The following is a 26,627-nucleotide window of genomic DNA, read 5'->3' as shown; positions in this document are numbered from 1 at the left end:
CAACGTGCTTCCAGAGTTTGCGCTGAGGCGTCAGGTGAAACTCGCCCTGTGAGCGGGGAAAAGAAAGATTAAAACTGTATTGTTGTGATTTTGGACTTTATATCAACTTATTTTACTGAAGAAAACCTTTCAACGCAGCGGAACTCAACGTTTCATGATGAAGAGTCTGAAGTATCGGTTGAAAAAGCACGAAGTTAACATCACAGTAAGTTGGTAACTCTTCTCCTGGTTCTTTAGTTTTTGCCAGCCACTCGTTTCTCTTCCTGTTGGATTTAACAGCTCGATGTTGGCTCCGAAGTTTTGTGGACTTTTACCACTGCTTTAGTTTTGTGTTTGTCAAACTGACGCCAGCCTCCAGGCTTAAACACGGTCCTGTTCCCACGGTGGCTGTGTGTGGAAAACACACCAGCAGCAGCTCTGGGCACCTGCAGCACCGCACATGGAGGCCTGGCACTGGTTTATGACACCGACTCCCTTAAGCTTTGTGTTTCACAGCAGTCTGTTCTACATTTACAGCAGCTGACTCAGGCTCAGGTGGTTCACAAAGTACACTAACTTGGAAATTTCATTTTGTTGGAGCCCCTTTTACATCTTAATCTGTTTAACCTAAATCTTCCTTTTCCTGTGTTTTATTTTCATCAATCATCTTTGCCAGCTAACATGATATTTAGGCCTGGGAAATATATCGAGTCAAGCTGTATCGAGATTTCTATTTTGGCGATGTAGAAACCTACAATATCGCCTACAACGATGTGTTTTTATTTTATAGCTTTTTTTGTAATCCGTGGCTGAAACGTATGAATAGACTGCCAGTCTCGTAGCAGAGCCCTTCATTGGCCAGTTTAGGTGACCTAAAGTTCTGTCAGTTTTAGTTTAGCTCATATTTATTTTTAGCTACCCCGCTAACCCTCTTATTTTATCGCTAACCCAGGAAATACCCTAAAATGTTTATTTTTGTATCAAAATACTTGTTTTAGCAGTTGCTGCTTTTGTTACTTCTCAGAACAGCATGAAAAGCACAGTAAGACGGATTACTGATACTGAATGCATCCTAACCCAGACCTTCCCCTAAACAAGCCACACTACAGAACTCACTCAAATGACGCATAGAAAGGCAAGGTTTAAAATGTTTACACCTTAAAAATATATCCCATGATAGTGTTTCACTATTCTGGACATGGTTCAAGCAGGCCTGCAGATTTATATAAACAAATGCATGGTAAGGGTTGCTTAAGTTATGAAATAAACATGCACACATACATATGAAGCTCAAAAGAACAATGTTTATATGAAAATAAGAATATCAGTTCATATAGCTGTAGATTATTTCATTAAAATGTATTTAGTCTATTTGAGAGGCTGTGGATTGTGGTGTTTAAAAACATTACTTGAATAAATTAGGGCATAAATCACTCTGAAATGTATTTACAGAGTTATATTTATTATTATAAAGAAGTTATTAAAGTAGCTATAAGTTGTCAGCATAACTTTGTTGCTGTACCTTGAATTTGACATTGTCTGAATTAATAAGAATATTTACCCACACTCTTCTTACTTGGCACCATAACAGAGAATGTTTGTATAAATACAACTTCAAAAACAATCACAATTGATATCAAAGTTGCTTTTATTCACACTCATATCACCGTGGGAACCACACAAGTGACTTGAGGAATGTTACTGCCAAGAATGCTGAAAGAAAACCCCTGCATGGTTAATTAGTCGTGTAAATGATCCACAATCATGTGTTTTATTTGTTTGGAGTATGTTCTTCGTACTGTCTGAGTCTGGATTAGTTCTTTACAATCCAGCTATGTCAAATGAACTTCAGTAAAATTCTGCCTAGTTCTGCATTGTTGTGGTAGTTTGGCTCTTTGCTCTGTTTCGAGCTCCAAGCTATGCTATTACCATGAGAAAAGCACAAAGCCAGTCGAGCTGTGTGTGCTAAACTATCCCGTCCTGTTTTTTTAGAGGGAGAAAAAGAAGCCTTTCAGCATTCAAATGGTATTGTACCTCCAAATGTTACTAAAAAGCTTCCCTGTTGCCCTGCAGTGTTCTCTGAAACATTTATTTGAAGCAGCCGGAGAGCCAAACCCATAGATCATGAGTCTACATAGGTGTACACTATTCCCATTCTCAAAGTATTACCCAAATGCAGACAAAACATGCACTGTCTAAGTAAATCTCACTATGAATAATAAAAAAATAATACAAGATTAATTGAATTTCTTATATTTATTCCATGTTTACATTTTGATCTTTGTATTTTATTTTGTATCATGCTTCTTATTGCTGATTATTATTCTTACCTTGCTATAGATGGATTTCCCATGACGTCAGGAACCACCCACAATTTTGTAGTCTGCCATATTGTGTCGCTTTTCATTGTTTACATCCTTACGAGATACATTTTTGCCCCCCGAAGCTTTCAAAATGATGACAAAACTGGCTAAAAATAGTCAAAAGGAACAAACAATCTACAGAGATAGTTTGAATGCAACTTGCAAAGCGAGGTACTTACAGAAGTTGAATGAAATCAACAACATAGATCCGTACGAGATCGGGAAAGGAGAATGGGTGTCCACTGTAGATACATTCCCGGCCGTTTTGTATCCAGACATTGTAAACTATCTGATGAACATAGGGCCCTACAAAATCTGCATTAACGGCATCGCGGATGGAATCACGTAATCGACCCATGAAAATGGTTAAATGCGGAAATGGACAGAATCGGCATGAAACGCCGTCATCGTGGGGCAAGGAATCGACATCATATTGTGATGAAACTGGTGAATTATACCCCTAGCTTCGCTCCGTTTGAGCATCCCCACACATGCGTGAATGCGGCATGACAAACGGCTAAAATCATGTAAAATTAGGGAAACGGAAACCCATCTACATGGGTGATATGTCTGAAAAATGTGTCACAATACAAGTGTTTCATATCGGTCGATATTGATAATTATTGATATATTTTTTTAACCTGTTCAAAATAAGACCCAGAAGAAAAAAAGCAAAGTTTAAATACTTTTGTTTTAAATGTAATCTTTAACATTTAAAAAGTGGTCAACAAAACAATGGGAAAAAAAAACCTTAAAAACCTCAATTAAAAAAATAAACTGTTAAATGTACATAGAGAGAATAGAAAATGTGCAACGCAAGTTTGTAAATAATAAATCAGTGCACACCTAATGTTGAACTAACATCGCTGACATGAAACGTACAGCAGGGTATGGATTAAGAAAATATTATATTATTAATATTTTGGCATTTATTTCCTCATTTATAATGAAATTATTTTCATTAAACAAAAAGCACATGAAAAAGAAAAATAACTGATAATGTTTTTACTGTTTAATATATGTTTATTTTATATCTGATAATGAGTTACACAGTGTTAAGATTGATAAGTATCTCTCTGATTTCCTCTAATTAAACCAGATCAGGCTGATGATTTACAATTTTTTTTACTGAGAGCAGTACTAACAGGATATTTTGATGTAATAATCACAATAGTTACATTACTGTCCAATGGGGCCAGCATTCTCTGTGATCACGTGAAATATAATGAGAAATATTGCATTTAATAGTCCATACAAGTGTTAAATCTGACCATAGTTAAATTGGTGAGTCTTTGTGGTTTGATGAAAGTAAGCCGTGTCTTTTAACTTGGTGTCTTCCTTTCATGAAGAGGTTAGCGTTAGCTCTTAGCCAAGTCTCTTTGTCGGTGGGTTAGCTTAGTTAGGTTTTGTTGAGTATCCAGTTCATAATTGTTGCTGGAAACGTGCATCTTTGTGTTTGTGTGAACTTTGGGTGGATCTGGTGGAGTATCTTGGACTGGTTCACTTTGTCGGGTGTCTGATCTTTAACCAAGTAGCGGTTCATGATGTATTGGTGTCACGGTCTGAGTTGACCTCTGTACTGAGATTATAACAAACAAATAAAACACATGTCCATTCACTTTGAAAACAAAAATATACTAAAATGAATTCATTTTTTGGTAGTGCGCATATATACAATCTCAGTATGATGTGAACTCAGACCATGACACAGGAGCACGGCAGCTTCAGGTAAGCTGTGACAAGCCAAGCTGTGTGTGTGTGAGTGCAGGGGGACGGGGAGCGGCAGCAGCGCGCACTGATCGCAGCATCTGGGCTCATCATTTCAGGTGGTAAAACATGAAAACTACTAATGTACACAGCTGCGTGTTTATTAATTTTTTAATTGTAAGGTTATATGTTGTAGTCATCTGATTTTTTTAATCAGAAAATATGAGCTACTGTGAAGTTGCTGTTGCACTTTTGCTTAAACCTGGGTTAAAGCTTGAAATTGTTGAATGACAGCCTCATTTATTTATTTTTTTTGGGATTGTTCCATGTATTTTAACTCTTGAGGACAATCACAGCAATAAAGTTGCACGTTTGACAATATATCTGATGTCTGCAGCAATTTTTGAGTGCTTTAAAAACATTTTTTAGGCAAAATCGCCCAAGTTCCAGTTAACTAAATCTGATGTATAATAGGTAAATTCAGTTTAGCAATGCTAAATATTATACTTTTATTGTCAGTGAAGCTTGAAATTTCAGGATCATGTTGCCAGAAAAGATCACTTTCGTATGCAAAATTAAAGAAGTTGGTGATCCTTAATCCTTCATTAAACAATGTGTTTCCTTCGAGAGAAGCATATTGTTTTGTATTTATTTTGATCTTTATTAGCTGTAACAAATACGACTACTCTTCCTGGAGTCAATCCAGCATGCTGTTTACAAAACTATATTTACACCAGTTTTCATAACACCACAAAGTGAGAGAAAATAAATTAAAACACACACGCCCGCACACACACTCAAACGTAGAAAGGACCTAGTATATATTAATTTTGCATATAAGTACATGAGAAATGACTTAACACCTTGTGGTTATTATTATAGTACAGGTATTGACAGCATTATTTTGACTAGACCACCAACACACAAATGGTCCAATCAGTTCAATGGTCAATAATAACACAAAGTTAGTATGAGAGAAGATGACTTTTCAAAAAGACTTTAAATTTGCATTTACGATTTGCGTTAATAATATGAATGTAAAGATTAATCGTGAGGCTGTTTAAAATCGATTCAAAGGTGCCACGGTCCACATTCATACTTTAAAATTGAAATCGCAGAACTTAAAAAAATAAAAAATAAATAAAATAGTTGTAAATTTTTATTTTTTTTTTTTTAACAGCAGAGGGCACTATCGATTTAGAATTTGAAATTCAGGACGCACCACCATGTTTTAAATCAGAAGTGTGGAAGCATTTTGGCTTCCCCAAGACAAAATGAAAGAAGTGAGAAAGGAAGAAAGGAGAAATGAGAAATGGAAGGAGTTCCACATAGGGATAGGCGATATTGACAAAAACAATTATCCCGATAATTTCTGGTATTTATCACGATAACGATAAAAATCATGATAAATAAAAACTATAAAAAATAAATAAATGAAAAAAAATTCACAACTGTGTAAACAGGTTCTTTCCAAACACATAAATCTGAATACATTAGACACATTTAAAAAGGCTACAATAGCTGCTGACTCAGAGTTCATGAACTGATATTTTATGGAATATATTTGTGCATGTGGGTCACTCTATTAGTGTTATTGTATGTAATTCATTTATTTCATTTGAAATATAATCCTTTTCTAAAAAAAAAAGCACATGAAAAGCAAATATAACGCCATTAGTGTTTTTACTGTTGCTGAATCTTGCTTCGTTTATCTGATAATGAGTTACATAAAGTTATGAATGATAAATATCTCTATGATTTCCTATAATTAAACCAGCTCAAGTTTATGATTTAATCATTCATTATATTTAGGTGTAATAATCACAATAGTTACATTAGTCTCATGGGACCAGCTTTGTCTGTGAACACGTGAAATATAATTAAAAAAAATATTGTTTCACAAATTGGGAGGATGCATAGTGGCATTATTATTTATGCTAACATTTATTTCATACAACGTGTGACATGTTAGTTTTTATCCTTCCATTGTAAAGTGTTAAATCTGACCATAAACAAGTCGATGGTTTTATGACAGTAAGACATGTTCTTTTTACTTGGTTTGTTCCTTTTTTGGAGTGGTTAGCATTAGCCCAGTCTGTGTGTCGGTGAGTTAGCTTAGCATTGTTAGCTTTAGTTGAGTTTCCAGTTCATAATAGTTGCTACAGGTTCATCTCTGTCCCCGTGTTTGTGGAACTTTGGGTGGATCTGATGGAGGAACTTGAATCGGTTCTCGTTGTTGGATGGTTGTCTGGTTTTAACCAAGTAGCGGTCCATGATCAACACAGCAACGACTACGCAACGTTTAGTGCAGTTTAGACTGTGTTTGAAGTGGCCCAGAATGGGAGGGGGCGGGCATGCACCTAATAAATGGTCCCCGGAAACCTTTCACCATGAAATAATGTCCTTTTCCTCACGGTGATGGCGTTTCAACCCGATTCTGTCCAACGTTCAACGGTAGATTTTGTTTTCATTGGTCGATTTTGTGATTCTGTCCGCAATGTTGTTGGTGTGGATTTTATAGGGCCCTAGTGTAGTTGTTGTTAGCGCACTTAACTGAGGGGTAACTGAGACTCACTGTAGCGCATACAAGCTTGTGTCCTGTAACTATCTCTGATTGGCCAGCAGCCCAGTAAGGCGATTCTGGTTGGTGAACATAAAAATCACTCAAATGATGGAGACGGAAGAAACAACCTCAGCATTTGAGGTTCGGTTATCGAAGTAGTGAAAACTTCAATATCGATGCGATTAAGGTTAATCCTTCAGCATTAGCAGCTGATGAATGTGTTTCCCAGTTATTCAGATTAAAAAGAGTTAAAACAACCCATGCACGCCTGGGAGTCTCTTTTGTGTTCAAATGTGCAAAAATGATTATGATAGTCACAGTACCGATTACAAAAGGAAAAAATCCCCCGTACGTTGCTGAAAACAGAGCGTAGGGGGTGCCATTGCTCCATAGGGGTGCAAAATTACAACGTCGGAGGCCCCTACGCTCAACAGCGCTGGCGAGAACCCTAATGGAAATGTTGCTGTTCCCTGTTCACAATCTCTTAGGTGTTGGTGCTCATTTGAGGTCTGCATCTATGTGTGCAGCCTCTCCACAGCCCTTGTCTATTATATTTGACCTTATGTAACATGGATGGACATGTTATCTTCAAGCCTTTTTCTTCATAGAAAATGTCACATTGCCCAAGGTGAGTTCAGTATGTAAGTGTTTATTGGTGTTGGAGACACTGCCTCTAGTCTAAATGGATATGGATTTCATGTGTCCCTGAGAAAAACAACCTGTAAAGAATGTTCTGTGTGTGTTCTGTAAAACTTATGAAGTGGAAGGGAAAATATAATATGCTGCTGATTGATAGGAAGTGTAATTGCAGGAATGTGCACTTACTTTCAATAGATGCATTGAAGACAAATTTGGTAAAATGGTTGTGATTTGTGATTGATTTTCACGGCAAAAGTTAATTCTTTCTGTAAGTTAATAGAGGTAGATTTTTCCACTATGATTGTTGATCTGTGGCATTTATTTAGCAAGTTGTTAAAGGTTCATATCTTTGTTGAAGACAGTAAGAGGTTATGAAGCGTTTAGCCTCAGGTATGATTATAAAGGCCTGCATGTGAAAAGCCTTCATCAGAGCTCTGAGGAGTTAATACTTAACTAATGAGTAGGTTCTTTTTGGCCAAAGTGAGGCACAAACGACTAATAAAAGAGATACATCTCTGACTGGTTTCTGCCCTCTTAATTGTATAGTTAATTTTGCAACTGTGTATTTCTTGGATTTAGCAAGGCCAAATGGTTTTCTGTACAACAATTGCTGCTTAGTTATTCATTGAATTTGGTGGTGAATGCAATGTCTTTTTTATTTCCACAGTAGGTACATGGCACATCATGCACCTCTCAATCCTCCAACATCCTCTTGTATTTCCTGTAGCTCATTCACTTGTGAAAAAGTCATGTTAAAAAGCATTCTGGACCCTTTCCAAGAAAATCCAATGGCAACTCAGCAATGAAAAATAAAAAATCCAATGTGAAATTATTTAAATGTCCCAACAAAACAAAAAACTATTAAATTTAAATTTGAATTAAAAAAAAATTGGTTTAAACAAAGACTGGTTCCAACTTGGTACAATTAGGAGGATTTTTCTGTGAGTGTTGGCCAAAGGTTGACTTACTGCACATTTCTTTGCTTCTTCGTTACCAATCACAACAGTTTTCTGTTTTGGGAATGTCCCTCAAGGGTGAAACATAATCGCCTCCCTCACTGCACTAGCAGTGTTTTCTGACAAAATAATGCCTCTGGGAAGTGTTTCTAGAGGCAGACTTCTGCTGGATTGGAGAGAAAGGTGCTGTTGGAATGTATTGTTGCTGTAACGCTTAAGAAACTCTGGTTTCAGTCTCTTTCTGTGTTTTTTTTTTAAACAATAAGAAGGGTGGAGACATGAGGAGGAAGAGTAATCGCTTTAAGACTCTCAGGGATTCAAAACGCCTGCTTTAAATAAAGATCATGCTTTGAATTTGTTAGATGCACAAAAATGTTAATGCACACCAACATGTGCGTTTGATTGCAGATACAGCATTGTAAAACTCTTTTTTTCCCAGCACTTTTAGCAGCAGCAGCATATATGTACAGAGGCACCACAAAATACTATTGGAACAGTAAAAGTCACCTTCAATACTGGTTAAATGCCAAAGAGAACATGCAGGTCTTAAGGTGTCATTTAAAAATAGGAAGGCAGTTGGCCTGTCGAATGTATAGAGGCAGTTCGTTCCACAGTTTGGGACCAACAACAGAAAATGCGCGGTCTTCACTAAGTTCGCGATGACTTGAGTCTAAGGAACCAAAAGCAAGACTTGATCTGCTGACCTGAGTGAACATGCTGGGTAGTAGGACATGAGCAGGTAGGATAGATAACGCGGGGCAAGGCCATTGAGGCATTTAAAAATGAAATTTAAAAATCAATTGTGTATTAGACTGGGAGCAAGTGAAGGGAAGACAGAGCAGGTGAATCATGCTTTTGAGAGCCAGTTAGAAGGCATGCAGTCAACACAGCAAGCAGCTGTTGTCTTTGTCATCTGTCATTGTTTGCTGTTTTGTAATGAAATGAAAAACAATTAAATGTATTACTACCATTGTGTGCCAGTTAAGTTTATCTATAAAGCACATTTAAACCCTGTTTAATCTGATTAAACTGAAATAAAAAAAGTATCTCTCACACATAGGTGCACACACACAAACAAACACATGCACGCGCACACAAACAGGGAGAGTTTAAAAAAATTAGTAAGCAGTGATGTTGCTAGGTACGATACATTGCGAACATCAACTTATGTTTAAAATCACAGTTGCTAGCGAAAGAAACCTAGCCGTCAGCGGATCCCTTTACGCATTAAATCAGCGCAGACATGATCGCCTTGAGTACATGTTAGTTTAACCGCGACAACAACAATCAGCCAGTTAACTAGCTGCTTACAATACACCACAAACATACCTGCATCATTTTATTTTTCCCAACAGACTTTGCACTGTTAGTTAAGTAAAATTTTTGTGCTATAAGTTTCATAGTGAGTGACTTAGTTCATTGATTTAGTTGATCTTCAGACAAGAAGATTTTCATGACTATTTTTTGACTCTGTCATGGTGATGAGAATGTTTTGTTTGTGTTAAAATCAGCACTTTTAGTGATCATTTATTTTTGTACAACAGACATCATTTTGTTGAATTGTATTTGTTTAATTTCAGATACATTTTGAACATAAGTGAAGATATCTGCTAATTATAGCCATATCAGAATCAGAATCAACTTTATTGACCAAGTAATGTATGTTATACACACGAGGAATTTGACGTGGTGACCTGTGCTCTCTCTAATAGTGTAAACATTAAATAATAACAATCAACTAGAAAAAATAATAAATATAAACAGTAGTTAGACTAGAATGTGCAAAACTAAATAAAATAAGATAATAATAATAATAGTAGTATAAAAATAAAATAGAAAAACAATAATAAAATATAATAATAATAAGATAGTAGTGCATTGATGAGTAGTGCAGGAGAACATTTAAATGAAATAGTATGTACATGAACATTCTCAGTGACAGATTGATCCAGGGTTGTTATGTTTAGTTCCAGGGTTATTTCACATCATACCACCATTAAGAGAGTTTAACACTACAATTTAAGAAATAGATGAATATAAGAAATAGAAAGAAATACATTTTTTATTGGGGACCCATTGAATTTCCCAGAGACCCACTCAAATTACCACCTGTGGGTCCCGGGGACACAACATTGAAAACCCATCAACATCACTGTAGGCTCTCCAATAAAATTTTCCGCTCCAGCACTTCTGTCCATAGGTGACTGTGGTTCACACTCCAACAAAGTAACCCACTGTTGCTGACAATTGTTCTCTGTTTGAGTAACATCACTTGATCAAGCCTTTTCTAACATTCCACACTACAAAATAAATAATAAAAGTATGTATGATTCGTGCTGATTTTGTATTTTGTATCAGATCAATATCGGTATTGGCCGACACACAAGACTGCAATATCGGCATCATATCGGAAGTGAAAAAGTTGTATCGGGACATCCTTAAAAAAAACCTAAACTTTATTGACAAAGGTTCTGCAGGTAAAGTAAATAACTCCGCAACAATGTCAGTGATGCGGAATTCACACAATGCAACAAATTAATTGCCATCTCTTTAAATTATCGATTCTTATTGATTTTTATTGTTTTTTATTAATTTTATGGATTGTTGCACCCCTAGTGTTTAGTCTGATTTAATGCATGATCTGTTAGAATTGTTAAAACATTTTTTTTTTTTGACAAGACTTGAAATTTAATGTTAAAAAGCCCTTTTGAAAAACTTTCAAAGATAAATAAGCATGGGCACCACACAATACATTGTAAACTACTAGGATGTAACGATTAATCGTAAGGCAGTTAAAAATCGATTCATAGGTGTCACGGTTCATAGCAATTCTCTGAAAATTGAATTGCAGTACTTTTTTTAAACATATATATTTATCCTTCTCTTTTCCACATGCTGAGGCGGCGGACGGAATCTGCTACTACTTTTTTTTCTGGCCGCCTTCTACTCTTAAACATATTCATAAATGATCCCTTACCCCTTTAGCACCGAAAGAATATCTGTAATATTACGTGAACATCTGTAAAAGTCACGTTTTTCTATTAGCTCTGTCTGCTAGTGCATAGCGTCTCTTCTTCACTGCACAGAATATCTGCATGCCAACTGACCACTGGGTTCCAAACAAATATCTGACGTAAATACAGCGAAATGACTTTTTTTTTTTTTTTTCCCCCCAATTGTTAAGGCACAAAATACATTTTCAGTTGCACTTTTAAAAAGAAAAAGAACTATTATGCAGTTTTTCATTGTTTACTATAGAACCAGAATTTAAATTAATAGGCTTCTTCTTCATTTGTATTATTGCTTTGTTTATTTAATTGAAGGTTCACTTTTAGTTAAATTGCATTGTTTTGAATAGTTTACCAAGGGATTCTTTTGACAATGAAAGATAAAAGAAAATAGTGCAGTTTTTTTTTCTTTCCCTGAAGGAAAAAAAATGAATATTTTTCAGTCATCATTTGTCTACAATCTAATTTTGTAAAATAAATTGTGAGCCCGGTATCGTGAATCAAATCGTATCGGGAGTTGAGTGAATCGTTACATCCCTATTAACTACATTAACATGTGGCTATTAGGGATTGGAGTGATAGTGCTAAAACTTGCACTCATTTGTAATGCGACCTACTTTTTGCCACTGTGTTGCTGTGATTTGATGTTGTTCCCCACAACAGTACTCGAGAAAGTAAGTGTAGAAATTGGATTTGTGCACTGAAGGGTAAAGGGTTTGGAGTTTCTTTTTCCAGCTGAAGCTTCAGGGTTCTCCCTTATACTGCTGAGAAGACTTTAAGAGCCTTGAGTAGCAGCATATTAAGTTAAAGCTTCTTATAAGATTTTTAATCTCCTTTTAAGACTCTCACAACAAGTACTGTAAATACGGGTGTATGTTTTTGTTAAATTATTGTAATTTATTCTATCCATCATTTTTGCCACTCATTTTTTCTGACAAGTTTGTGTCATACATAATTACTTTTCTGACAAAAAGCTGTTGATGCATTACAATTGAGACAAGATGTCTGTCAGAAACGCACAAAGAGCTTCTCACAAAACAGAATCACAAAATTCCGTACAGAAATGCCTCCTTACATAGAGATGAGATTACATTGTTGGCAGTGTAATTTTATACAAATGAGTTGTGATGAAATTAAACACAAATTTAAATTCTGATCCTGAATTCTGATTTGTGAAGATTTATTTGTTTGTCATTTTCTAGGTTTGAAATCATCAGTCATCATAGAGGTAGTATTTCTTCATACTTTTTTATAGACGGAGTATGATGCAATACCCCCTGTAAATAATTGTTTTTAAACTTTGTATCCCATTTTGAAAAAATAAATTGATTACTATTTTGAAACCCTGAAAAACTATCAATTTACTCATGCATCTAAACAAATATAAAGAACAGAGTAAGAAGTCATTTAAATGTGATTGTGTCGTAAGGATGCTGTGCTGTAGGCCAGGGCAATATATCAAGTTCAAGAGATAACCAGATTCCTATTTTGGTATTATACAAAATGCTATTTGGCAATTAAAAATTGCCAAATACAATTTTCTCTTATTATTAGTTATTATTTTTCTTTCTTCCGAAACTTTTCCGCAATTCCTTTGTCATGGAACTCCTCCTAGGCTGTTAATGCAGCATTAATGACACATACAGTATGTCATCTCCTAGGGGCAATATCAAGGATGTGCTGTTTAACTTTTTTGGAGCCAAATTGTCAAGGTCAAGGTCGCACCAAGTGTCAAAAAACAAAATTTTCCATATCTCTACGAATATTTATCATCAAAGTTTGATGCTTACATTTCTGAAAAGCGCATCTCAATCTGTATCTGGATCAGTAGGGGTCAAAGTTCATGGTGCACGCCATAATAGAAAAATGCATCTAACTCTAATATACAAAGTTTAAACTGCCTCAGATTTGATACACATGACTGTCCATCCCTAAACAAGACTCAAATGTAAAAAATTACCCATCATGCCTTGCGTTCTCGTTTAGCACACCATAATAGAAAAGCCGCTATGACTATCATATACAATGGTCAAACTGCCTCAGATTTGATACACATTACTGTCCAGCCCTAAACAAGAATCATTGTGACTTTTCCCCCTGTAAATTGGCCACAAATTGAGATACAGTGCTCAGACTAGGACCATTGAACAACATTAAGGGACATTACTCAACAACAAAATACACAAAATAAGATGTCTTTCACATGAACAATTCTTACAATTCAGAAATGTTTACTTTTACCAGTTTTATATTTAATTTTTTTCTGCAAATTTTGCAGTTTCAATTTTCAATTGCCAAATACGTATTCGTCTTGCCAATACAGGTCTTTCCTAGTTATTATTGTTTTAGGAGCTGCTGCTTTCGCGACTTCTCAGAACAGCATGAAAACACAAGTTAGATGAATTGCTGAGTGCATCTTAACTTAGACCTTTCTATAAACAAGCCACTTTAGAGAACTCACTCACATGTACTGTCCCTAGGAGAAAAAGCCAAAACTAGCAGCACATGTTGTGCAGCTGTTTGTTAATCAATGTGCATGTGTGGCATTTTACCTCAGCAAATTTAACCCAGAATTGTCTTTCTAGTAAGACTTTGAGTTAAAAATATCTATATTTATATCGTGTGTCGCCAGTTTGAGAAAAAATATTGATATGAGTTTTGGTTTATATTGGCCAGCCCTACTGCGCTGACCCAAATGAAACATCACATTTTTGTATGTACAATTTACTCTGTATATTAAAGAAGGACTTAGTCTCCTATGATTATCATAGAATATTGTTAGGATGAATGAGTGCTGTGTTGGCTCCCTCTTAGGAGTTGGTGCAGCAATCAATGTTTTGAGGATTCATCTCTGGCCCCGTGGGAGTCTCTTGAGTTCATGTGTTCTCATGCTGTGATGCTTTTCAATAGAATATATGTGCTTATTTTTGTGATGTCAATGTTTGTTGTTGTGATTTGTGACATACCGACATGTATCCAAATCATGTTTGCACAATTACACAAAAGAGCAGTGTGCTAGATTAGCAATGATAAGATTTGTAAAGGTGGGGGAGGCTGTTAGATGAGAGGGGGGCTTAGTTAATTGACTGACTTTGGGTGGGCTCATGCGTTTCCATGCATGTGCACGAGCAGCTCAGAGACTTTATTGATGAGGGCACAAACTGCTGCTGTGGCTTAGACTAAGCCTCCACAAGCTGTGTTGTCTCTGATTGTATTTTTCTGTCTCGCTGTGTATTGAACAGATGTCTCTGACTTATCAGAACAGAATGCCAGCAATACAACACGCCACTTAAAACCCAGTCCAGCCAATTGGTTGGAAAAGAAAAGGTGCTTTGATGGATAATTGTGTAAATTCCTTCTTGGTCTGTTTTCTATCAATCAAAGGTTGTTTTTAGCCACGCTTACAAGCAGTATGGGGGATTTCTGAGTTGTCTTATATTTGACATAATTCCAAAATCAAAGCCGGTCATCATATTACAATCAACTCATATTAAAACAGGCTTGAACAAAATAATAATTTCCATTTATTTAATTAGATTTATAAATCACCAAATAAGACAGTAATTAGGGATGGGTACCTTGCTATACCATATATTGCAATGTTTTTATAATAATAATAATAATAATACATTTTATTTAAATGCGCCTTTCAAAACACCCAAGGACACTGTACAGGGCAGTCATTAAAAAATAAACACAATAAAAACAGCAGAATAAAAACAGATAAAAACAAGTGCAGCAGAATAAAACAGAGTACAGTATTGGTGTGGTGAATGTGTGTCTAGATGGAGTAGGATTGTCTGAAGAGGTGAGTTTTGAGTGGGAGGGAGTCTATGGTACGGAGGTCAGGGGGGAGAGAGTTCCAGAGCTGGGGGGCAGAGTAGCTGAATGCTCTGTGCCCCATGGTGATGAGTTTGGCTGGAGGTACAGAGAGCTGGCGAGTGGAGGAAGAGCGGAGTGTGCGGGCAGGGGTGGCGATGTGGAGGAGGTCAGATATGTACGGAGGGGCCAGGTTATGAAGTGCTTTGAAGGTGATGAGGAGTATTTTGAAGTTGATTGTTTTATGGGAAGCCAGTGAAGTTGTTGTAGGACGGGGTGTTGTGGTGAGTGGAGGGGGTCCGTGATCTACCTCACTCTGCCAAGCAGACGTGCAATATTTGGGAGTTTGAGACCGGCTTGCGAGGCGAGGTTGATGATGTATGCAAAGCAGCCGGTTTGGGTTAGCCCAATCATCCCAACCGCACAGACCATATTTGCTGCATTGTTGGTTACAGTGGCTTAGTCTTTTCTCATCAGCCCCCACTTCTCTATTGCCGCCGTCAACATTTCAGCTAGACTGGCAGAACGATGGTCAGCTTCAACTTTTGTAGTCTGTAGTATGTACGAAATGAGGTGACACTTCTCAGCTTGGTTAACGCAAGGGTTAACTTGACCGCTGGCCGTCACCATGTACAGTGAGAGCTTCTTCTCTTTCATCTTTTTGATGTTTTATGGTGGTTGGCAAACTACGATTTAGGGCAATACCAGCCGCCACCCAATGGGTTATAAGTGAACAAGGATTTAAGTGGACAATATAACAAGAGCTTTACTTCAGGCATGACGTGAAGGAGTTAAAGTTCACCGGGGGAAAAGGCATTAAAAAAAAAAAATCTATTTTTGGACTTACGAATCGTCTTTAGAAATGAATGAGAATCAATACAGAATTGGAAAACGTATTTTTCAACACAGGTCTAATATCAGCGCTGCCTTACAAGCAGAATTAACTTGTTTTATGAAAACTGGAACATTTCACTGGGTATGAAAAATGAACATTTCAGTCAGTGCACTACCCTGGCATCAATGGTCTCGTCCTTAACAACACGCAACTTTTCCCAAAGATCTTCTTTATCTCTGAGGAGTTGTTGTTCAAGCACTCTCAGCAGGTGAAGCTGATTAAAGCTGCTCATGTTTTCATGGAGCGCTGCAGCGCTGGACGAGAAACGGACGGAGTTTCACAGGCACAGCAAAGTGAAGCAGGCACTGGTCAGCTGTGTATTTAGAAGTCAGTGATGATTAAGTTCCTTGCCTCACAGTGACTCTTTTCAAGATGATTCTGTCCATTTGATTTTGTTAACGTGGATTTTATATAGGATCCTATACTTAACTTGTGTAATAAGGAAAAAAAAATAAAAAAAATGCCAATACCATCGTGATCTTTAATTTTTTTACACTGCGCATTTTATCATTCTTGTTTATGGTAAATTGTATTGATAAAGTCTGTGACATCTCCATAGTAATATTTGGTTTGTTATATGTCAGAGGTAGAAATTGCATTAACTTAATGTGGCAAGTCATTGGAAACCCATTGGAAAAGTCATAATCAGTATCAGGTATTTCCACACAAGTCTGAGCAGTCTGATTGTCCTCAACATTGCTTTTAAAGTTGGTCTGTTGTGGAAATAAAAAAACCTTAAAACATTTAAACCCTTTTTTTTTTTTAATGAGAAGTTAAAGCAGTGAATTTTTTGCAAAGTTTAGATGTGTGTTACTGTTAATCTGCAGTCTAATCTGTCTGACCAATACAGCCAGAACTGTATTTACATTCCTTTCTCTGTCTGTGTGGGGGCTGCAGCGCTACATGCAAGGGCTGGCCAAACAAGCATCACTACTAGTGTTTGTGTCCAAGTTCCAGCATGCCCAGAGTTCCTTACCTCACCATAGACAGGAATTGTATTCAGGAATGCAACAACTGTGCTTTGGCAACGTTTTCTTGATTTGGAATAAAAAACACAAAAAGCCTGTCTTCACACCTCTTAGCCAAGTGGAGGCTCTCTTCGCGGGGTCTCCAGGCAGTGTCTTACTGATGTGCCTTCACTTCAGGTGGTTCCAAGGTCACATTATGCCCGAATGTGGCGTATATACTCAAGGTCATCCCTTCAGCACATAGTTCCATGGTTTTTGAGCTGACAAGCTTTTGCCCTCCTCCTTTTGCATCTGAGGAGCAAAGGAGGTTACATTCTCTGTTTCCTGTACATGCTCTATGAAAATACATAGACCGCACTCGAAGTGTGCGTTTGTGTGACCAGCTGTTTGTCTGTTTTACTAATCCAGCCAAGGGTAAAGTCTGTCTAAACAGCGGCTTTCTTACTGGATTGTGAAGGCTATCTCCCTGGCCTACAACAGCAGGGATCTTCAGTTACCCCAGGGTATATTCGACCAGGGGCATGTCCACATTATGGGCTTTGTTTAAAGGGGTATCTTTAGGCAGGGCTCTTCATTAACTTTTCCAGTGGTGTCACAGGTGCGACTAACTTTCTCAGTTGGTCACACCAGCACAAAATTTGGTCACACCTTTTTTTTTTTTTTTTTTTTTGAAGCCATGCATGCTGATTAATAGTTGACTTAACTGGCTGTACTTGAATTAAGTTAACCAACTTAGCATCTGCATTCAATTCAATTCAGAGGGTCCAGCTCTTATAGTGGGGTCTCCTAACCCTCTTCCCCTGGAAGAACCACACCTGAACATCTGGCCTGGCATCATAGACCATCAGTTCTGGCCCCTCCATGCTGATTCTGATGTATGCTCTATATTGCTGTTCTTTCTTTTTTACTTCTGCCCTCAATGTGAGGGAGTGCTCAGTGAAGGGCTCGTTATGCCTGGCTCAGTTCGTGGACTGCGCGCACTCCAAAGGAGCGCTATGGTGTTTATACTCGACGCATTCACCGTTGCATTACCCGCAGCCAAGTTGCGTGAGCGCGCACCGTCTCCTCACCTGCAGTGCGGAGTGAGCAAGAGAGAGAAGTGCACTTTGTGGGACATGACAAAGCTTTCACCCACTCCGTTCAAAATAAGGTCACCCATACGTACTCGCACGGATGTGACCAGATTAAATTTTCACTCGCACACACTGAAAAAATGTTCGCAGTCTCGAGCCCCGTAGTCATAACATTTTGTTTTATTTGCAGTATTAGGTTTAGGCAAGTAAGTAGGCCAAAGAACGAACAAACGAACACACACACACTTCACTCAGACATTATGTCAAACTTGAGGCTTAATTTTAAAATTATTTCCACCATTGTGTGCAAGTTAAGTTTATCTACATATAAAGCACATTTAAACCTTGCCTAAACTGATTAAACTGAAATAAAAAAAGTATCTTGCATACAAACGCAACTGGGCAGACACACAAAGCATCAGGCGAGCTACCAAAGAAACAAACGTTATGTTTCTTCACTTCAAAATGGAACAAAAGTAGGATATTGTAGTGACATACCTGCTGTTGAGCTCCTTTATTCTCAAATGTGTGGGTGGGAGCAGGTTTGAGAACTTTGGTCAAACTTTGTTCTCCGTGTCTGTCATGTTTCATTTAAATACCGCCTCCACTCTGTATTGAACTGGCTCCCATGACTCGCTCGGCAAAACTTTGACAAAGCTCTGCAGGTGAAGTGAACGACACCGCGACATGGCCCGCGACGCATAAATTACACGACGCAGCAAATCGATAATTGGCAGCTTTAACACTCCTCTTAATAACTGGAAGGCAGGTCCATTTTACAGACTTGATTGTGTTTTAAAGACTCATCACTACACCTGTTTATATAGAATCTCCACCTTTAAAACCTTTATTTTTATTTTATTTTAGACGAAAAAAGTCTTTGTGTATCTTATCGTATTGGTTGTATTGCTTTGGAAAGTTTCTTTATATAATTACAATATTGGGAACAAGCTTGCTGACTCAGTTTAGTTTGTTTATTCCTATTTTAAAACCACTCGCCCTTCTGTCTTTCCTGTAAATCACACACTGACTGATGGATATGTTTTGTTGTTCTGTTCTGTTATCTTAGAATTGGAGATTGCTGCTTTCATAATTGGATGTAATTAATGATTCCATCAGTCAAATAGTTTCTCTAATTGCTTTTACAAAGTTGAAGACATTCATTTATCAATGTTTAATAATCTCCTTAAATATTTGTGCTGTCATTTGAAAAGCAGAAGCAGCATAGAAGGAACTAATTAATGAACAAGAGTCGACTATTTGTGCACCTCTTATCTTTTTAATTAATATTTTGTTTACTTTTGTGTTTTGTGTAATATTGACAAACATCTTTCCACTCTTGAGTTAGCAAGGGCAAAGTTCACTGAGTTTAGGCAACTGGAAAGCAAATCTCCTGCCCTGGCAGCAGGTCTGGGAAGTGGAGAAAAATAGCCTGGAAAAGCCTTGCCCTGAGGGTCAAAAGTCAGCTATAATGGTTAGAGATACCAGTTGGTCTAGGAAGCTATCAAATCCTCCTGCTTTCCCACAATGACTCTACTGTGCTTTCAACTGGCTCAAATCTACACAAATGATTTGTCAGCGCAGGCTTTGTGTATTTGTTTTTATCAGTGTTTGAGGGCAGACACCTTCTCTTTGATCTTATTGTATTTTTTGTGCAGTCTTTCCTTAGTGTTGTAGAAATGTGTCACCAGACTTTGAGGTTAAACAAACTAAAAGGAAGCTCTATCCATTTCTGATTATCGACTTATGTAGAAGTTCAAAAATTAAACTCCTGTGGAATATAAACTGATCGCCCACAATATTCTAAGTCGTATTCCTGGCCTCATGGTCCCTTGTGTTACTTGTGATGACTTTTGCTTAGCTTTATAACTGGACTTTGACTGCTTTTACCATCTAACTGAGAACTTAAAAAAATGACATGACAATTTGTTTCTATTTCTTTCTTAAACTTGCTAAATTACTAGCATATTTGGTACTACAAGAGATTTTACACCAATAATGACTTCAACAGAGCAAAGAGAGAGCACCCAAACTCATGTTTTATACTAAGGCTGCATGTACAATTAATCAAAATTTGATTACGATTTCCATTATTACACTCGATTACAAAATTAATATAATCGAGAGAAAAAAATATTTGAAAAAAGTTTTAAATTAAATTATACATGTTTTATTTGCTAAATAAAACGAACTTCCACGAGTTAGGTTATCTACAAAGAATAAAGGTTGGCACACACAAGAAACAACTATTATTAATACTAACTTTGAAATCTAAACCTAGCCTAGCCTACAGGCCAACACGAGGAATGTTGTGGTTAACGGTCTTGAAACATGGCAGGAGAAACGTGGCAAAATTGCTCGGTAAATGAGCAAGGCAAGTAAAATTTTAAAAAGCTCATCTTCAGAAAGGGTCTTTAGCAGGGGTGGCAATATAGTGTCCAGTTTACGAGCATCCCTAAAGCCAGATCACATAAACAGGTTTGTGTTCCTAGGTAAAAATTGATAGCATTGGAGTTGAAATGTCTTAACCCCTTCTATTCCTAACTAATACACTTCTAGTGCAGTAATGCCTTTGTTTAGTGAACATACTTTTTTCAAGCTGCACTTTTATTATTCTTAATTGTTCCACGAATATATTGTACAGTGTGTCAAACTTCAGCGAACATACTTAAATTCATAATTTGCAGTTTCCTCAAATTTATTTTTGTTATTTAAATGCTACAATTCTGTGGCAATTTATCAGTGTCCGTAGCAGTTAAGTTACACTGCACTGCATTTGTTTACTTAAGGGAACATACTTGAATAATAATTTAATTCATACTTTGCTTTTTGTATTGTGCAAAAGCGAACATGTTTTATTTGATTTATGTTTAAATATATGGCTTTGTACAAAAAATAAACAACTTTTTGGTTGACAAATTATTGTTTGAATAATTGTGATTTAAATTATGACAGAATCTAATTTTTTCTATAAACGAGCAGCCCCATTTTATACTGATTGTTTTGGGGAGCGATAACATTTCCTCACTCATTACTCAGAGCTCAACTTTTCCAAGTGCTTCTGCACTTGTTAATGTTTTGGGTAATTGTCCCTGTAATTCTGGTGTTCACCACCAGGGGTATCTCTCCCCTATTAAATGACAGTGATGTTTGCCTTTTGTTAAAGACGGGCAGCGATTTAACCACACAAAGGATCAGTGTTGTTTTATTGGCTCAGAGAGAGCATTCTAAACCTCATAACTTTCACACCTCTTCCTGTTTGTTTCTAAGCATATTCTCAGCCGTTGGTACTCCTTCGCTTCTCTTCTTCTGGTCCTGGAGGAGTTTCAGCTACGCTGCATGCCCAGACAGTTACTCGGTGCACGGCTTCAGGCAAATGATTGTGGTTACTACCAACTATGATGAGTTGTGTACATGAATATGCTATCCCAAAGATTCATCATGACCTGGATGATTGAGAAGCTTCAAATTCAAATAAATGTTCAAAACCTGCTCAGTGTTGTTCAATTTACTATGTCAATTATATTATGTTCACATCCTTTTTAATCATCAATAACGACTAAGAATTGTGTAGCACTGCTTTATCTTTGGCCTTTTTTGTGCACCCCCATCTTAAAGCTGCAGCTGTTTCACACATGTGCCTCAGAAATGTGTTGCAGCAGTTCCTGATATCAGAGCTCTCTCTTAAATGCTCACGTAAACACTGATACAGCTTGATATTTGGCTTTTAACTGCCATAGTTTATTGCCGCAATAAATCAATCAGTCACTCACATATTCATAAAGCATGCAGCTATCGTAACTTTGCAGTCAGGTATCTCTGGGGATAAATGATGAAAATAGCTGCTAGTGACCGATTGGGTTGAAAGATATAAAGAAAGATATAGAGCAGTTTGGTTTGACTTATTTTTTTTGGTGATTTGATTATTTGATCCAGATTCATATCAGTTGTCCTATTAAACAAGCCATTCCTGAAAGTTAAACTGATTAATTCAGAGAGTTTGTTTTTAATAAAGCGAAGCAGTTCAATCACATTCCAAGATAGATTGGATCTGGGCATTAAAATGCCAGGATAATGCTAAAAGCATAGCTGAGCTATAGCCACCAGCTTAACTTGTAGAACACATATGGGTGGGGCAATGATTGTTTTCAATAATACAGCCACGGGTGCTTTGCTATTTATTCAGGTGACGTCACATTTATTAGATTTCAGTTTCCTCTCATTGTGGAAGGGAAAGTTAAATTCTTATATTTTTAAGGAACACTGCATTCAGCGCTACTTTCACACAGCAGTCCATCGCTGAACCAAGCAATATGTTTTACTTAGCCAGGTAAAAAAAGAACTCATTGAGATTCAAAACCTCTTTAACAAGAGTGACCCGGCCAAAATGGCAGCACTAAAGCCTGCTGTGATGCCACATTGTACCATTATTATAAAGTTTATTTTAAAAGTGCCCTCAGTAGTGCATAATGCACTTAAAGCCACAACCAGCAGGCCTTATCAAAGAAAGGGGAGGAGGGAGTTAAACTGTTCAAAATTAAGATTTTCTTAGACATTTTAGTACATTTTCTTTAAAAAGCAGTCAAATGGACTTCACTAAAGCCTCGTTTAGACTGCAGGTCTCATGTCACAGTTTGGGTTTTTTGGAGAAATAGGTTTTTTGTGGGTTCGTTCTTATCACAATGTTCTTCTATCAGTTTAGAGAATCCCTCTAGTGCAAAAGAAAAAAGGCCCTAAGGCAGTGGTTCCCAACCTTTTTGTTGTTGTGACTCCATTTTTATATTACAAATTTCTGGTAATCATGTTTGTTATACTGCTACTGAGCAGCTAATATTAGTGCACAATATGCGCCAGCTTAGATATTTTCATACTGCATTTTATTTTAACCAGATTTTTATTGGAGAAAGTGAAAGTATGGAAAATTTGTTTGAGATTGCCTGTGGTGTTTAAATTTAAAAAAGAAAAATAATTACTTAAGCTTTTCCTGCACTGTATATCTGTATCTGCGATATTATGTATTGTTTTTAATTATGCAAAATATTGGGTCAAGTAACGATAAAGACATGTATTTTCGGCGTGTGTGTGGCACTGATACATGTAATGTAATGCATACATTTTTATTATTTCTAAGACCTCACCCTCCTTCCACTGTGTAATTTCCGTTCCGTCCTCCACCTATTCTCTCATCGCTGCTCCTCCTGGGATGCAGAATTTATTGCATTTCTATGATATAAAGGTCAGATTTAAATGTGACCTGGCCTTCCAGAAAGCAGATGCATTGCAAAATATCAAATGAAAATCGGATTTAGGACCACATAAGAAAATAGCTTGGATCACTTCGGAAAAATCAGATTTGTGCTGTTCAAACTGTCTTTAACAGATGAAATACAGGACACATATGGGCAAACAAAAATGGATTTTGGTTGCCTTTGTCAGCAGTCTGAACGTAGCCAAAGTGAGTACCAGTAGTCGCACAGTGCTTTGGAAGGTCAGTGGCATTATTAATAATAATAATGCATTGGATTTTATGTAGCCCTTTATCATAGATACACACTCAAAGCTCTTTGCATTGATGTGCATTATTTTTTCAATCCACACACAGTGGTGGTAAGCTACTATTGCAGACTAGCCACTAGCTGCTCTGGGGCAGACTGACAGAAACGAGGCTGCCTTAGTGGGCCATCTGTCCCTCCGACCACCACCAACACCCACTCACACACCACATTCATAGTAGGTAAAGTGTTTTACTAGGGCTGGGCGATATGGCCTTTTATAAATACCGCGATATTTTTAGGCCATGTCACGATACACGATATATATCTCGATATTTTGCATTACCCTTGAATTAACACTTTGATGCACAAAATCACACCAGTATGATGATTCTATATGTCTACATTAAAACATTCTTGATCATACTGCATTAATATATGCCAATTTTAAACTTTCATGCAAAAAAGGGGATATCACAACTAAGTCAAAGTTGACATAACTGTATTTATTAAACAGTGAGTGGCTCAAACATAAAATTGTCAACAGAAAGTGCACGTTCTGTGCAAAATTGTCACAGAGACATTTCAAAACAAGACATTAGTGCAGGATGCAACTCACATGGCATTTCAAAACACAAAATTAAAGTGCACTTTTTGTACATAATGCCACTACAATATTTTAAAACAAATAGTGCCCTTTTGTGCATGTTGTCATTAAGATGACATTTCAAAACAACACTAAATTTAAGTGCACCTTTTGTGCATAATGCCACTAAGATATTTTAAAAAAAAAAAAAAAAATCAAAAAAAAAAAAAAAAAAAAGTCCGCGAGTTTAACGGTATGGTCATTTTCAACACCGCACAGACTACAAGCTGCGATATATCGAGTATATTCGATATATCGCCCAGCCCTATGTTTTACCCAAGGACACGGCAACAATGACTTTGCTAGAGCAGGATTTGAACCCCCAACCCTTTGGTTATTGGACGACCCCACTGAGCCACAGTCGCACAATAAGGTTGATAGTGATGGAGCAGATTGGACCTTAGTTTCCTGCTCAAAATACACTTGGGTACTGGCATAGCCTGGGATTATACCGCTATCCTTCAAATCAGAAGACAAGCCGCTCCACCACCTGAACCACTGCATGCCCAATTAGATGACGAAGAAATAATTAATGAGTCGAGTATTGCTGTACACGCACATGACCAAACTTCACGTCCACAATCACATTTACTCTATTAATTCACCTTAAATTCAGCACCTGAAGAACATTCAAGAGAATGTCTATCTAATCTAAACCTCATGAAAATTCAACCTCAGACTTTTAGAGAAGGTAACATTTTCATTTAAAACTCTGGTTTTGACAGTTAAACTGCCTCCACTGGAGACTGAATTTCAGATTTTCCACTTAATTTTATGTTTGGTAAATTTGCCCTCAAATTACCAACCAATACTGAAGCATTCATTCATTCATTCATTCTAAATCATTGGGGCCCCACTATGGCAGTGTTCTGGCAGTATTTGAGCCCTACCCAGTTGTTCAGACTAAAATCACCAGCTATAATTAGACTTGAGTGAGGTTTTACATTTTAACTTGGTTAAACATCTGTCTTTACTTTACATGCTTTGCTAAGATTGACAGCAGGCACGTTGTCAGTAAAGTTAAACAAACGATTGGGTTGCGCATCATAAACATTAAACATGTCAACATCAGCATGTTAACATGCTGACCTACCATTCAGCACAATGTACTCCTATATATTAGAGCACTGCTGTATAATGCTAGTTGTGCCTTGGTTTACTATAAATGACGATACATTTCCTTCTCACGTGTTTGTTTCTCACAAATTAGAAGAAGTTAATACCATTTCTTGTAGTATTTTCTTATAACTTTTTTTACAACAAAATTTGAGGTTCAAAGGAACGTCTGTGATGAGCCTTTTCTCCATCATTATGTATTTTATTATATATTTTAAAAAATCTAACATCATCAGTGTTTAAAAATGACAACAACATATTAATCTAAAATTAACGTGATCCAATGGCAGATACATTGATTAAATATACTTGCAATGAAACTTTTAAATACTCTTAAGCTTCATATTAATATGTATACCGCTCTTTACCACATTCTCTGCTCTTTCTGTACCCGCCTTCTTAACCATGTTAAGTGTCCTGGTTGAAAGGTTTCCAGACTATTGCATTGCCAATGCCCTCGAAGACAGAAAATTTAACTCATTAACTCTTATGGCAGTGTAGACAAACACCAATCCTGTAAAGCTCCCATTCCACACAAATTCGATGTCTGCTTTCTCTACCACACTTGATAGCAGGAGGAAGCCATTTATCAGGTCAGTGGGGGAATTGGAAGTTTTTAAGACTCCAGTGGACACGTCATTCATGTTTGGAGATTTGAGAGAAAACAAACAAGTGTTTTTTAAGGTTTAATTCGAATCGAGTGTTGGAAATAGTTATATATCTCTAAACATACTGTTTTTAAACTCTCCGACATGCTTCAGTTTTTTTTTTATTTTACTTGTTAAATAAAGCACCCAACTGTGTGTTTATAATTGTTTGTTGCTGATTGCTGTGTTTGTCTCTGGCTGGTCATGATGCATCTTTACTCTTTTTTGTTTTGCTGTTTGTTGGATTTAATTTACTACAAATTGATGTTTTTGCTAAATCTGGCTGCCCATTTTCCATTTTATAATTGCCAATGCAAATCACCCTTTTAATGAATACATAGATAATTTGGTAAATTAATAGAGAACACTTCTTTTGTGACCATCATGTAATTTCAGTGTGAATAAAAATAAAAACATCTTCCTCCTTGTTTTTAAATGTGAATTAATAGTAAATATAAATTAATTGTCTCCAAATTTAAAAACTTGAAGGGTAAAATATCAGAGGGTTATATTTCATGACCTAATGTCTGTCTCTCAGCTAATGGCTCCTCTGATAAAAGGCTTAAAATGAGACTCATTCTGTAATGGCAGTTTGGTAACGGTTTCGTCTGCTGACATACACGCGTATAACTTTTATGTTTTGGCTTTAGCTGTAATCTGTTATCAAATGGCTTGTAAAATACTTGATGCATCAGCGAAGACACCAGAGACCTGAGAGCAGCAGGACGCTGACGTGTTGGGCATGAGTTATCGCTT

General features: G+C 36.9%; 1 protein-coding gene across 1 annotated transcript in view; it reads left to right on the top strand.

Moving 5' to 3' along the window:
* uacab (uveal autoantigen with coiled-coil domains and ankyrin repeats b) overlaps positions 1-26,627 on the top strand; it is a 57,424-nt gene continuing 30,797 nt past the window's right edge. Inside the window, exon 1 of the mRNA XM_028475281.1 lies at positions 1-205. Coding sequence (XP_028331082.1) covers positions 155-205 — 51 coding nt within the window. The 5' untranslated portion in view covers positions 1-154. The remainder of the gene's footprint in view (positions 206-26,627) is intronic.

This window comes from Gouania willdenowi, chromosome 3, assembly GCF_900634775.1.
Source record: "Gouania willdenowi chromosome 3, fGouWil2.1, whole genome shotgun sequence".
NCBI lineage: Eukaryota > Metazoa > Chordata > Actinopteri > Blenniiformes > Gobiesocidae > Gouania > Gouania willdenowi.
The sequence above is the reverse complement of the archived record's forward strand: the minus strand, read 5'-3'. Positions and strand labels throughout refer to the sequence as shown.